Below are 13,818 nucleotides of genomic sequence, written 5' to 3'. Positions count from 1 at the left end.
ATTTATCTTATTAAGGAAAGAAACAAGGAAAGAATCTGAAGGAAATTCTTCAATGAGCTACAAATCGGCCACTGAAGGAGGACCTACCTCCCAGTGATCAGGTTCCTGAAGGCATACAGACATATTCTTTTCCCTGCAAGGGGTACTTGCAAAAGGATTCTAGTGTGTTTGCTATTGACAATCCAAGGAACTACAGGGCAATCCAGCAATACATACTTCTTGCCATGCCAGAGATAAGAAACACCCAGGTGTAGAACCCTCTCTCTTCAGTGTTGAGACCCCTAGCTGAGAAGAGCCAGATGGTGATGCCTTTTCTCTAAGAAAGGTATGGATGCTTAGTTATGCCTCTAGATGGTTTTCTATCGAACTCATTGTTCAACCAATATGTTATTTATGATATGATCTGTATTCTGTAATGTTTCGATAAAAATGTATTGAACATGAAAGATAAGGCAGTCAAGAGAAGCACACTCAGCACCATCTAGTGTAAGGCACAGACTATTCCACCTGTCACAGGGAACACTCTCAAACCTTCCTGAATGAGAAGGTCCTGCAACAACTAATGGTCCAATAGAGACCAATGTTAGAAAACAGACTCACAGAAGGAACCCCAGATGATCAGGAACAGTCCTGGGGATCCAGACTGAAGCCCCTGGTATGGGGACACATCAGCAAGAGAAGCCCCCCCCCCAGGGTGAGGGGAGGGATCACCCCAAATTTAGTCTCTCAGACATGGGGGGAGGTTTAAAAGGACTGAGAAAGAGAAAGGGGAAGACCATGTTGGGTGAGTATTCTTGATTTTCTATAAGCTATGGCCCATATGAAGTGCACTTTTGTTAGCAAGGATTTCAGCTGGACATTCTAGTTGAAAAGAGATATAGACTCCAGAAGACTCCAGAGAAAGACATAATCTTGCCACTGTACAAGCATTGTAAGAGCTTAGTTCACAGTTCCCTAGTTCACAAATAAGATATTGGAAAACTGGAGAGAATGCAGAGAAGGGCAACCAAGCTGAAAGAGGGCATGAAGGACCTTTCGCTATGAGCAAAAAATCAGTTTAACTAAAAGTATTCTCCCTTGATGCCATAAACTTGTTGCAAAGTTATTCACTTTAATGTCATTACAAAGGACAAGGAGGCATGCTTTGCGTTTGGAGGAAAAGAGATTTAACCTCTGCATGTGGAAAGGCTTCTTCACAATAAGAGCTTAGAAAATGTGCAAAAGACTTCCACAAGAGCTAGTTATGGCCAACTCGGTACAATTTTTTTAAAAATCTGGATGCATTCTAAAATGCACAGAATATAACTGGCTATTAAAAATTATAAGCAATTATACCAGAGATGTTTGATAAAGGGAACATCCAATTGCTTTAGGAAGGATTTTTTTCCTCACAGGAGCAAATTGGATAATGCTTTATGGGAATTTTTTTTTTCGTCTTCCTCTTATATAGTTACATAGTTAGTCTGGCTGAAAAAAGACAAAAGCCCATCCAGTTCAACTATAAAAAAAAAAAAAAAGTTATAATCTTATACCCACAGTTAATCCAGAGAGAGGCAAAAAATCCATCAAAGCATGATCCAATTTGCTCCTGCAGGGGAAACAAAATCCTTCCTGATCCCCGATTGCTGATTGCTGTGGGGCCACCCTGTACTGTAAGGGCTATTACACGGAGCTCTAAACAGCTATCGCTACTCATGCAATAGGAGTCGGCGTACACTCCATAGACTGGAAGCGGATGTGACATCAACGGACCTGGATATGACTGGATGCAACACTATGCCTCTACATGTTTTGCCAATCTGGCATCTTACATAGTTAGTCTGGCTGAAAAAAGACAAAAGTCCATCCAGTTCAACCAAAATAAAATGTATAATCCTATACCCACAGATCCAGAGGAAGGCAAAAAACCCAGCAAAGCATGACACAATTTGCTCCTGCAGGGGGAAAAAAATTTCTTCCTGATCCACCGAGAGGCAATTGGATATTCCCTGGGTCAACTTTACTTATAAATGTTAGTATCCAGTGATATGTGTATCTAGGAGCAATCTAGATGAGTTAGCCAGAGCCAACTCTTGAGGGAGTCTATTCCACATTTTCACAGCTCTTACTGTGAAGAAACCTTTCCGTATTTGGAGATTAAATCTCTTTTCCTCTGTGATGACCTCAGGGTGAATATCTTTACACCGAGTTCACTATATGAATCACTGATGTATTTATACATGTTGATCATATGCCCCCTTAATCTCCTCTTCTCAAGAGATCATAAATTCAGTTCCTCTAATCTTTCCTCATAGCTGAGCTCCTCCATGCCTCTTACCAGTTTGGTTGCCCTTCTCTGTACTTTCTCCAGTTCCCCAATGTTCTTTTTGTGAATTGATGCCCAAAACGGAACTGCATATTCCAGATGAGGTCTTACTAATGATTTGTACAGGGGTAAAATGATATCTCTCTCTCTGGATTCTATACTTCTTTTAGGATTTTGCTCGCTTTAGAAACTACAGCTTGGCATTGCATGCCATTATTGAGCTTGTGATCTACCAGAACTCCCAGCTCCTTCTCCACCATTGATTCCTCCAGTTGTATCCCCCCTAGTATGTATGATGCGTGCATATTCTTAGCCCCCAAGTGCAGAACCTTACATTTATCAACATTAAATTAAACCTCATTTACCACATAGTTGCCCAATTAAACAGTGCATTGAGATCGGCTTGTAAGCTAGAGACATCCTGTAAGGACTTTATTCCACTGCACAGCTTGGTGTCATCTGCAAAGACTGAAACAGTATTTTTAATCCCAGACCTTATATTGTTTATAAATATATTAAAAAGTAAGGGTCCTGACCCTGAACATTGGGGTACACCACTGACAACCCTAGACCATTCAGAGTATGAATCATTAACCACTACTCTCTGAATACGATCTGTTATCCAGTTTTCTATCCATTTACATATGGATTTTTCCAAGCCTGTAGATTTTACCTTACACATTAGCCATGTGCGGGGAACTGTGTCAGACGCTTTTGCAAAATCAAAGTATACCACGTCCACCGCCAACCCTCTGTCCAAGGTTTTGCTCACCTCCTCATAAAAAGAAATCAGATTTGTTTGACAACTTCTGTCTTTCATAAATCCATGCTGTCTGTTGCTTAAAATGTATTTTTTTTTAAACCAAAAACTCATCTATGTGGTCTTTTATGAAACTCTCCAGTATCTTCCCAACTATAAAAGTTAAACTAACAGGTCTAAAATTACTTGGTAAAGACTTTGACCCCTTTTTAAATATTGGCACCACATTAGCCTTACGCCAATCCAGTGGTACTATGCCAGTCATTAAAGAATCCCTAAAAATGAGAAACAATGGCTTTGAAATGACAGAGCTCAATTCTTTAAGGACCCGTGGGTGTATGCCGTCTGGTCCAGGTGCTTTATTCACTTTTATTCTGTTTAAATATGTCTGGATCATATCAATTGTGAGCCAATGTGGATAATCTGGGGTTGTCTCAATACCATGCCCATTATGAACAAGAGCTCCCCCACGCTCCTTTGTATACACAGAACTGAAGAAGTTATTTAATAAATTTGTCTTCACTTTGTCCCCAGTCACCCACTCTAGATTATTTTCTAAAGGGCCTACATGCTCTGAATTAACTGTGGGGATAGGGTTCTGTATATGGAAGTTAATTAAGTCAATATATTAGTTTTTTAAATTTTTTCTACTGGTTGGAATAGATGGGTCTTTTTTCAACCTAACTATTGTAACTATGAGATAGAAGAGGTAAAAATGATGTAAACAAATTGCGACTTTATCACTGTTTACATACTTTCTTCACTCTGAAAACATACTCAAAGTAGAATTGCAGTCATCATTAATACATAATAATTTAGAAATGGATAGGCAATGTACAAACTTAAGGATGTACAAAACACAAACTGACAGATCCTCTTTAGAGACCAGAGATGTCTCGCAATGTTCTGCCATCTCTCGCCTTAAAGGGTTGTCATTCCTGTGGTAATTTGTGACTCACCTCCTGCACAGACGCTGGACGGCTCAGCAGCTAAGATCTCAATGCAAGACTTCTTTAGGATCTGAAAGAAGATGCAGTTCTCAGTTGGCATGCAGCATCAAGTAGAGAGAATGGTGTGCCAGGCAGCTACTGTTATTACAAGGCAAATGTCCTAATCTTTCTCTGTCTGCTCAAGAAACTATCTTAACCCCTAAATGGCAAGCTGATCTAACCAGTGGCAAATCAAAGTATATAACCCTCAAATTTATTTTCAGTATGTCTGCCATCATGCCTCAATGTACACCGTTTTCTTAAAGTCAAACCTCAGAAACAAAAAAAACTCTTGTAGTGCTCCCCCACACTGCAAGGGTTCAATGCCCCTTATGTATAGAAGTTCTGGAATGAGGAGAAACATTTATATTATACATCGTTCCCCCACAGCCTCCTCTCTAAGCTGTTCATGGCTGTGGTTGTAGACTCGCCCCCTCCATGTACAATGCAGAGTTAATAACACTGCATTGCATGTGATGACGCTGAGGTATAGCCCACAGACCAGAGGGCTGTGGCAGAACTGGCCAGGTAGAACTGCTTCTGTACCCCTTAGACATAATGAGCATTTAACCCAGCAGGGTGAGGGGTCTCACTGCAATGGTAGTTTTTTTTTTTTCCAAATTCTTTGAGCTGGGATTTTAAGCTAATGTTTGTGAATCTGCTGCAAAGATTCATACCTGAATTTTTTTTCAGTAACAGCATTTCCTGTTACAGGCAAATTGCCTCTTGGCCATTGAGCTGCCTTTCAGGCCTATTAGATATCAGATAAGAAACCCACACGGCAGGCTGATAACACTGCTGGTGAGTGCAAAACAGTGATTAGGCGCAGTTCGCTTACAACCCGAAGTGCTGTCCCTGGCAGGATCTCCAGGTAAGAAAACTTGCAACAGATTCATAAAAAATTTATACAGTGAAGCATGATGCCAAGCATACTGAAAAATCGATTTTGGTTTATATACACGTTAAGTATATTTTGGATCCCAAGCCGTTTTTAATTAGTAGCTAAGTGCTATTCTGGTACTTTTCTGTACTTGCAAAGAGAATTGTCCCGAAGGAAGCTAATAAAGTCCAGTTATGGGCTGCCAACACAACTCTTTTACAGAGTGGTGTCAGCCTTCCTATTTTGCTAAATTACTCAACCACTCCCACTCTAAGATCTCTATAACATAAAGGCTAGTCATTTTGTAGTCTATAATAACAACTTTGCAGCAACACAGGAATGCTGGATAGGACACAGGACAGCTCAAGATTAATAGATTCTTTCAGTGACGTAGCGCGGGTTGTCAGCCCCCAGGGTAAGGCAAGTGTTGCACCCCCTAACCCATGGACCATATATATATATATATATATATATATATATAATGTGATGACATGAAAAAGGTGCCTTAAAGCGGAGCTCCACCCAAAACGGGAAATTCAACTTTAATGCTTTGTCCCCCGCTCCCCATTAAGGATTGGCACGGGTACCCGATATTTGACAGGTACCTGCTCCCACTTCCGCAGCGACCGCCTAGGCCAGTGGTCGGCAAGCCGCGGCTCGCGAGCCACATGCGGCTCTTTACACGCTTTAATGCGGCTCTTGTGTGCCGGGCGCCGGCTCCCCTCCCTCCTCTCGGGCAGCAGGGACTCTTCAGCGTGATTAAAAAAAAAAAACAGCCAGGGCAGCGCGCTCAAATGCAATGATTGGCCAGTCTCGCTGCCACTCACATCCTGATAGCCAGTGATTGGCTGTCAGGATGTGTGTAGGCGGGGCAGCGTGACGAACGTGAGAGGAGCTAGGCTCTTCTCACAGTCCGCCCTGAAGACCGGAACGGCGCGGGAACACGGCGAGAGGAACGCGCAGAGCAAAGGGAAGTGAATTGACACAGGGGGGACTTGGCTTACTACTTGCTACTTACTTACTACTACTATATGAGGGATGAATTAATATGGGGGATGAATTACTATAGGGGGGATGAATTACTATAGGGGGATAAATTACTATAGGGGGATAAATTACTATATGGGGGATGAATTACTATAGGGGGGATGAATTACTATAGGGGGGATGAATTACTATATGGGGGATGAATTACTATATGGGGGATTAATTACTATATGGGGGATGAATTACTATGGGGGATGAATTACTATGGGGGATGAATTACTATATGGGGGATGAATTACTATGGGGGATGAATTACTATGGGGGATGAATTACTATATGGGGGATGAATTACTATATGGGGGATGAATTACTATAAAAACTTATTGAAACTAAAAACAGTGTACCATCCTATGTATTTTCAGTTTTAAAAATGTGGCTCTCAAAATAAATTTCAATCGTGGTTTTGGCGAGATTTGGCTCAGTTGAAAAAAAAGGTTGCCCACCACTGGCCTAGGCGATTGGAAGCGGAAGTTGTTCTCCCTCCCTCCTCGTAGTCTTCTGGGACACGTGACAGGTCCCAGAAGACTATGGGGCCATTCACAAAGCGCAGCGCTTCTCACGCATGCGCTGTGAAGCCGCAAACTGTCACAGCCGGGTGCCCTCACTGAAGATGCTGGGGAGAGAAGACAGCTGGTGAAATCAGCAGTGGCGGGGACACCACTGGACTGAGAGACAGGTAATTGGCTGTATTTTAAAAGTCAGCAGCTTTTTGTAGCTGCTAATTGTTATTTTTATTTTTTTCAGCTGGAACTCCGCTTTAAGTATTTATTGAGTAATTGCTTATGATCAATAGCATTTTTACTAGGGATGCACCAATATCCTTTAATCAGTGAATACGAGTACTGATACTTTTGGTCAAGTACTCACTGACACCGAGTACCGATACTTTGCAGTGCAATTTGCGTCAATACAAAATGTATGGGTGCAAACTGCACCATAAAGAATAGCCTGCAATTTGAAAAGGAATGTGATTCCTGTCCAAATCTAATGTGGTTTCCCTACTGCTCCTGTGTGAACCTGAGTTTCTGGTATCAAAGCATTTTCATGAGTACAAGTACTTGTGAAAATACTCAGTATTGGTGCATCCCTAATTTTTCCAAATTGCGTTAACTTGCATAAAATATACTCAAACACTTGAACCCCCCTTTTCATGTCGTCATTAGATACTGGCCAAATTGCATTAACTTGTCCCCTGGATCTCTATGATTACTTTCAAATCTGATCAGACAAATCTGCATTTTGTAACCCTTGCAAATTTTTAAATTACCTTTTGAAATGTAACAAGTTAGCCCCCAAGGGCCAAGGTGACTTGTATAAAATTAACAACACCTGACTCCCTTCATCCCCCATTGTGCCCCCAACCTCATACTGCCCCCTCCTATGCATCCCCAGTCCCTCCGTGTCTTTATTATGCACCCCAACTTCACATAACCCTCTTTTCGTACCAAGCTCACTATTGGAGGAGTTCCAGTGCATAATATACCAACTGACAGTGGTCCTGGGGTAGCGGGAGGACAAGAGAGGAAGAAGAGAGATCAGAGCCATCCTCAATTGCTCTGAGCAGTGCACTGCCAAACACTGAGTGAGAGCTCACCACTAGCTCTCCTTCACTATGGCCTCTCCTACCTAGAACCACCCAGCCTGGCACGCCCACACAGCCTAAGAGGTAGAGAGAAAGGAGGGAGCGTGTTTCTGCTAGGACCAGCATGGGAGCATGCACCAAATGACCTCCCACCTCTTCTCACCCCAAACCTTACTACTTTTGATTTTGCACCCCAAGAATTCTGCACTGTGGGTAACCACCCCACCCACACTGTGCCTCTGGGTTCTGAGATGCGCTTTATCAAACAGAAATAACAATCATTTCAATGTTATATCTAACAGACTAAAAGGAAACACAATATTAGAGTTGATTATTTAGGTTTACATACACCTTGGGAGGAACTACCACCAAGCTTCCTTTTTACTAGTTGCATAGGCTGCTGTGGAGGTAGTTTGTACCTTCCAGTATCTACCATTTCTACAAACAAACACAATATACACCATATGAATCTTTACTCACTGAATCAATAACTCCTTGCAAAGCTTGAAATCCACCCACCACTGGGAACACGTGATCTATGCTGTCTGCAATTGTTGCAAGCTGAAAAAAAACAGGAGTGCACGTCAGCATATACCGCCAAATACATAGTATTAGAGAAACCTATGTGTTTTTGTAATCAAGGCACAAAACCTTTTTTCATTATTTTGGTTACTTCAAATGGTCTAAACATAGCATCTGACTGGCTGCTATGAATTACTCAACACATCACTGTGCTTTGTGCGGACTTATTAAATAATCCAATTTAAACATTATCTCTTACATATTTTGTTATGGTTGTTTGTGTGAATTAGTACTACAGTCTAGTAATATTTTTCCAGATATGCATGTGAATGTGTTCAGAGTCATGTAAATAATCTCACAAAGGTGTATAATTATATTAAAAACCACATTACTATGGATAATTTATATAAATTGTATACATGGGGCAGCCATATTTACTCACTGGTTCTTTCAGAGGTGGCTATGGGTTACTTGAGCTGTGGCTGATTGAACTCCCATTTGGTAGTACCTGCATAGGTCCAGGGCCAATGCTACTTGGCAGAGTCAGCTGCAAGAAACCAATAACCTTTTTAGTTGCCTTTAAGGGGGGATGGGGACATTCTTCCCACTGACCAGTGTAAGAGGTAATTTCCCAGTGATCCCTAATAAATTGGTTTTAACAGAGGTTCCCTGATATATTAAAATTATTTCAAGGTCTCCTCTCAGGGGAAAAAAAGTTTGAGAAAGGCTGGTCTAAAGAAACACCCAGTTTGAAGTTGAAATAAGAACATTTACCAAAAATTATTATTGGTATGGAAAATCCTTCATACAATTTCCTTTGCCAGTTCAAAGCAAATTAAATGGGTCATTTCATTTCTCCTACTAGAGACCAGTGTAAGGGGTATTTTTCCCACTGATCTCTGATAAATTGGTTTTAGTAGAGGTTCCCTGAAACATTCAAAAGCTCCTCATAGATCCTTCATAAAATTACCATTTCCTTTGCCAATTCAAAGCAAAGTAAGGGGGTCACTTAATTTCTCATCTCCCAAGTGGTATATACTTCCTCTTTTCATATCTGTACCACTCCACCACGGGGAACAGGGAAAACAGCCAAACTGACTTGTTGGAGTTTAAAAAGGGCTATAAACTCTTCCTTACCCCCATATGATAGCACTGGATTATTCAGGTGCCATCAGTGTTTCTTGTGTGTACTACAGAACAGCAAACAGCTCACAATTGTGCAGAATGGAAGCTCATGGCAGCCTTGCTTTCCAAGATGATGGGAGCAAAAAAGATCCTGAGACACTGTCTTTAAAAATATTACCAAGGATACTAAGATAAAAAGATGGGACCTGGTGGCAGGCAAGCTAAGGATGCCCAGGCAACAGCAGAAGAAGCTATAAGGCAGAAAAAATGTAAAATCAGCCTTTGGGCCTTTTAGAAAAGCCTTTTGGAAAATCCAAACCACCAAAATAACACTGACATTTAAATTCAGTTTAGCCATCCAAATCCATTAAATTCAGCCTACATTTACCATAATTCAGTATTTGGGTTGAATTCTATTAAGGTTACATAATTATTTAAGTTTTGGCATGATAAGCTTTACTAAATCAAATTTTGCTTTTCAGTACATATAGTTTGTCCGTAGTAATATTATGCCTTCGGCTCCCCTGTCTTTTATATCTGTTTTTGACAGTCCAGATCCTGTCTCTGTCCATGCAAATCTGCCTCAGAGCCCTGGGCTGCCTCTGTCCCTCTGCTTCATATCATGGATTGTGACTTCGGGAGGCATTTCACTTAACATAGAGTGAAAGCACATCAGAAAGGACAGAAATGAAGGAGCAGATAGGGAGACTCCTGAAGCGCACACAATATTAAGGAGCGGGTGGACAAAACAAGACTTTGAAGAAGGAAAATAAGAAACACTAACACCCTGTCATTTCTAGGCTTTCCATACATTGCTGTGCCATTTATTTCATGGGAGTGATTTGCTGGAATTGCCAACAAGACACCCAAACATTTTAACGAGTGTTCTTTCTTACAAGACTTCCACATTCTTGCCTGTTTGCTGCTCCATATTTTTTTGGAAAATTGACTGTTAATGCTGCATGTAAACATAGGGAGAGAATTACTAAAACCGGGGAGTGCAAAATCTAGTGCAGTTGTGCATAGTAACCAATCAGCTTTCAGGTTTTATTGACAAAGCTTAATTGAACAAGCTGAAGTTAGAAGCTGATTGGCTACCATGTACAGCTGCACCAGATTTTGCACTCTTCAGTTTTAGTAAATAAATCCCATATACCACTTAAAATTACTTTTGTTACAGGTTCTCTTGATAGCTCATCTACTCCCCCATGCAGTGCGGAGGTGCAGAGCACTGCAACAAAGGAAGACGGTCAGGTACTTTCCTATAGCTGGTAGCATCAGTATTTCACAGGGTTCACCAGGGCAATGTAAAAATGTGGGAAACATATCTAGAGCAGTGGGAGGGTAAATCTATCAGATGAACCTGACTACAGCAAATTTGATCTGGCCTAAAAAGTTTTCGTTTTCAGATTGATTCCCATGCCTTTTGTGGAGCAGTAGAAATGGGGATTCTAGTGTAGTTTAGAGCTAGGGAATGTGGACTGTTCTATTACAAAGGTACTTGTCCTTTAAAATATAATACCAAACGCTCCTAACCTTTTCCCAACATTAACAGAAATAGAGTCAGCAAATAAAATTGTGTTCAATTACCTTATCAGAAAAACCACTGAAACCTTTATTATATTATATTATTATTATAATACAGTATTTATAAAGCGCCAACAGTTCACTCAGCGCTGTACATTACAAAGGGGGACAGAACATGCGACAGTACAGTAACAATACAATGCGATACACGAGGGGTTCGAGGGCCCTGCTCTTTTGAGCTTACCTTTATAATACATTACAACTATGTTTTCATTAGTAACATCTAAAACCTCCCTAAAAAGAGACATAAAACATGCATTGTACTGATATCTCTTATTCATATTTATATAGTGTTTAAAAATTCTATGCACGCCAATGTACAGTTGCATGTAATTTATCTAACCCGTACCCTACACTAAAGCCCAGTACACATAATGAGAATATTGGAAAAATGAGCGTCCGTTTCTTTTGTTTGTTTGTTTTTTTTGCATGCTAGTCTCATACAAAAAATGACTAGGTTACTAAAGTTGAGAAAATTCTCACAAGAGATAATACAACTTCGGAAGTGTATTGTATTGTATTCTCTCATTTCCAAGCATGCACGGTCTTAGTCACTCGATTTTTTTCGTACAAATACTATACTAATTACACAAAAATATTTTGTTCTGTTATCTAATGAGAAACATTTTCGTGTTTGTCCCTTTTGGATATTTTCGCATGAACTGTCATCTCTCAAAAACGATAAGATTATTGGACGATCGCTCCAGAAGCATTTTATGGGACAATCTTCTCATTATGTGTATTAGGCATTGAGAACTACCCCTAACTTTTAACACTTCCTTACTGAGAACATACTGTATGTCTGTGCCTTCTGTCAGAAATTTCCTGTCTACATGCACTTGCTCTTGTGTGGGCTGCATAACATAAACGTTTAGCTGGTACACTACAGAATAATATCACATTAAAACTACAAAAACTGAGAACTTATCAGTCTAACCCCTAAAATAAGTTACTTCTCAATAATAAGCACAAAGCCAATATTCTGTACCTCAAAGCTTGAATCTCAACCTCCGGGATACAATTTTGTTTGTTAAAAGTACTGTACATCATAACCAACTGTTAATATTTCATAAAATACTTTTTCTTTTTTTATAAATACATTTTTTTCTTTTTTTTTTCTCAGTGCTGCTGATTTTCATGGCAGAAAGTGAAAGGAAATCCCCCGAACGATACACAGACAGCAATCAAAAACCTGACAAGAGTCAACTGTTTTCTACTCTATCCAAAATGTAAGTTGGCTTTTCATACAATTTTTTTTTTTTTTTACAGGTGAAAGGCTTTGATATACTTTAAGTATTAATTTAGGTTTGCCATACATTAGTAGATTTCCGTATGAACATTTTTATGAAAGTTTGTATTATATTCAATGACTTGAATGTTGTTCAAAAATACTTGCAAAAAATTGCACTTCTAAAATACCATTTTGAAATGAATGGATTTTCCTGGATGAAACCCACATACATAGTTAGAATTTCACTGTTTGCAAGCTGCCCCTTCAAATTTTCTTTGCACTGCAGTCAAAATCAAACTGCACATTGAACCCATTAACGACTATCAAATAAATCAAATGTTCTCAAAACAAAACATTTCAAACTAAATTCTATTAGTGTAAGGCCAGCGTAAGAATCAACCCCATCAACCAAAGTCAACAATAGAGGGGTCACTAATGTTCACTTTATAAATGATTGGTGTTTATGCGTCACTTTTGCTATCAAGCCAAGGAAAGCTTTCAACTACGGGAAGTGAACTTTGCAGATGCAGAATGATTGGGGATCAGTTTAAAAATTCCATTTGTCTGTGAACCTTTGTGACTTGTAAATTCTAAAACGTAATTTTTTTTTTAAGAGTATATTTTTATTAAAAATCAAAAAGGAGTTCAATTCACAGCATTGTATTTATCCAATTACAATAATAATATAAATGTTTCATGCCACTTCAAGTACCTACTTGAGTTTCATTAAAGTCTTTCACTCCAACACAATAAACAATAGCACCCAAGCTGCGCGCTCTTTCAGCCTAAAAAAAAAATGTGTATGTATGATTAATACTACATAATTAGGTGTACTGCCAACCATAATAATGATATAACGTAGCCTCACAGTAAAGCAGCAGAAAATGAAAGCCCTGATTTCACAGGAATTTATTTTTATCTTGTACATATCAGTCTGAAGAGAATCCGTTTCAGCAAGTATGGATGGGTGAATCTGCCCAGGTTTTAATTTTTGGGGGATCATAGAGCCCTATCTGAAATTAGGTAAATTTGATCTTAACAGCAAATCCCACTGAAGTCTAAAGAGGGCGAATCCTGCTGATAAGGCCATTTTTGGGTCTAAAAGAAAAACGATTGACAAAAAAAGGTATGGGTAGCTGTGCACTGGCAATGGGAGACATTTAAAAATACCAACAATTGGAAACATTGGGTTCCAAAGTGTGGGGGTGTCACAGATGAGGTGGTTGGCAGACAGCTCATGTTGGCACTGCATTTCTGCCAGGTGAACAATGGCCGAGTATGACTGCTAAAGTGGCACAAACCCTTCTGGCTTGATGAAGAACCTCCTGGAGGTCAGGCTACTTTATGAAGAACCACTTCAGCAGCACATTTAGGATCATGTGCCAGGCAAGATACGTTGGATTTTTCCCAGGTGAAGGGCAGCTAGAAAATTAGAGCCATTGTCACATACAACCTTGCCTGACTGAAAAAAAAATGGAGTGAGATCAACCTTAGTGTTGGCCTGGGCAGCTGCTAGCAGGTCTGGCTCAGTGTGGCTCCTATCCCTCAGGGCATACATGCTGCAACACAGCATGGCGGCATTTAGCCTAGGACAAAGCATATGCTCTTGGGTGCTTGGATGGGACTGCTGGTTCCAAGGAGTTGGTTGCTAAAGTAATAAATAATAGCTGTTCTTTCAGAAATTTGGATCATCTACTTCCAATGCTTCCAAGTCACTGTTGCCTCAGACAAGTGTTCAATAGAACTACTATCTGGTAATCAGGTCTTAAGTATTGCAATTCAAGTCATAG

At 40.0% G+C, this 13,818-nt stretch overlaps 1 protein-coding gene across 1 annotated transcript in view; it reads right to left on the bottom strand.

The window, feature by feature from the left end:
• Positions 1-13,818, bottom strand: part of ANTXRL (ANTXR like) — a 244,058-nt gene that overhangs the window by 129,375 nt on the left and 100,865 nt on the right. The window contains exons 7-9 of the mRNA XM_089687558.1: positions 12,745-12,813; positions 8,044-8,124; positions 4,025-4,085 (exon numbers count right to left, since the gene is read on the bottom strand). Of these exons, the coding sequence (XP_089543684.1) occupies positions 4,025-4,085; positions 8,044-8,124; positions 12,745-12,813 (211 nt within the window). The remainder of the gene's footprint in view (positions 1-4,024; positions 4,086-8,043; positions 8,125-12,744; positions 12,814-13,818) is intronic.

The sequence above is a fragment of the Staurois parvus genome, unplaced genomic scaffold (genome assembly GCF_062004578.1).
Source record: "Staurois parvus isolate SC_StPar_1 unplaced genomic scaffold, SC_StPar_1.0 ptg000430l, whole genome shotgun sequence".
Taxonomy (NCBI): Eukaryota; Metazoa; Chordata; class Amphibia; order Anura; family Ranidae; genus Staurois; species Staurois parvus.
Note: the sequence above shows the minus strand (reverse complement) of the source record. Positions and strands in the feature narration are given on the sequence as shown.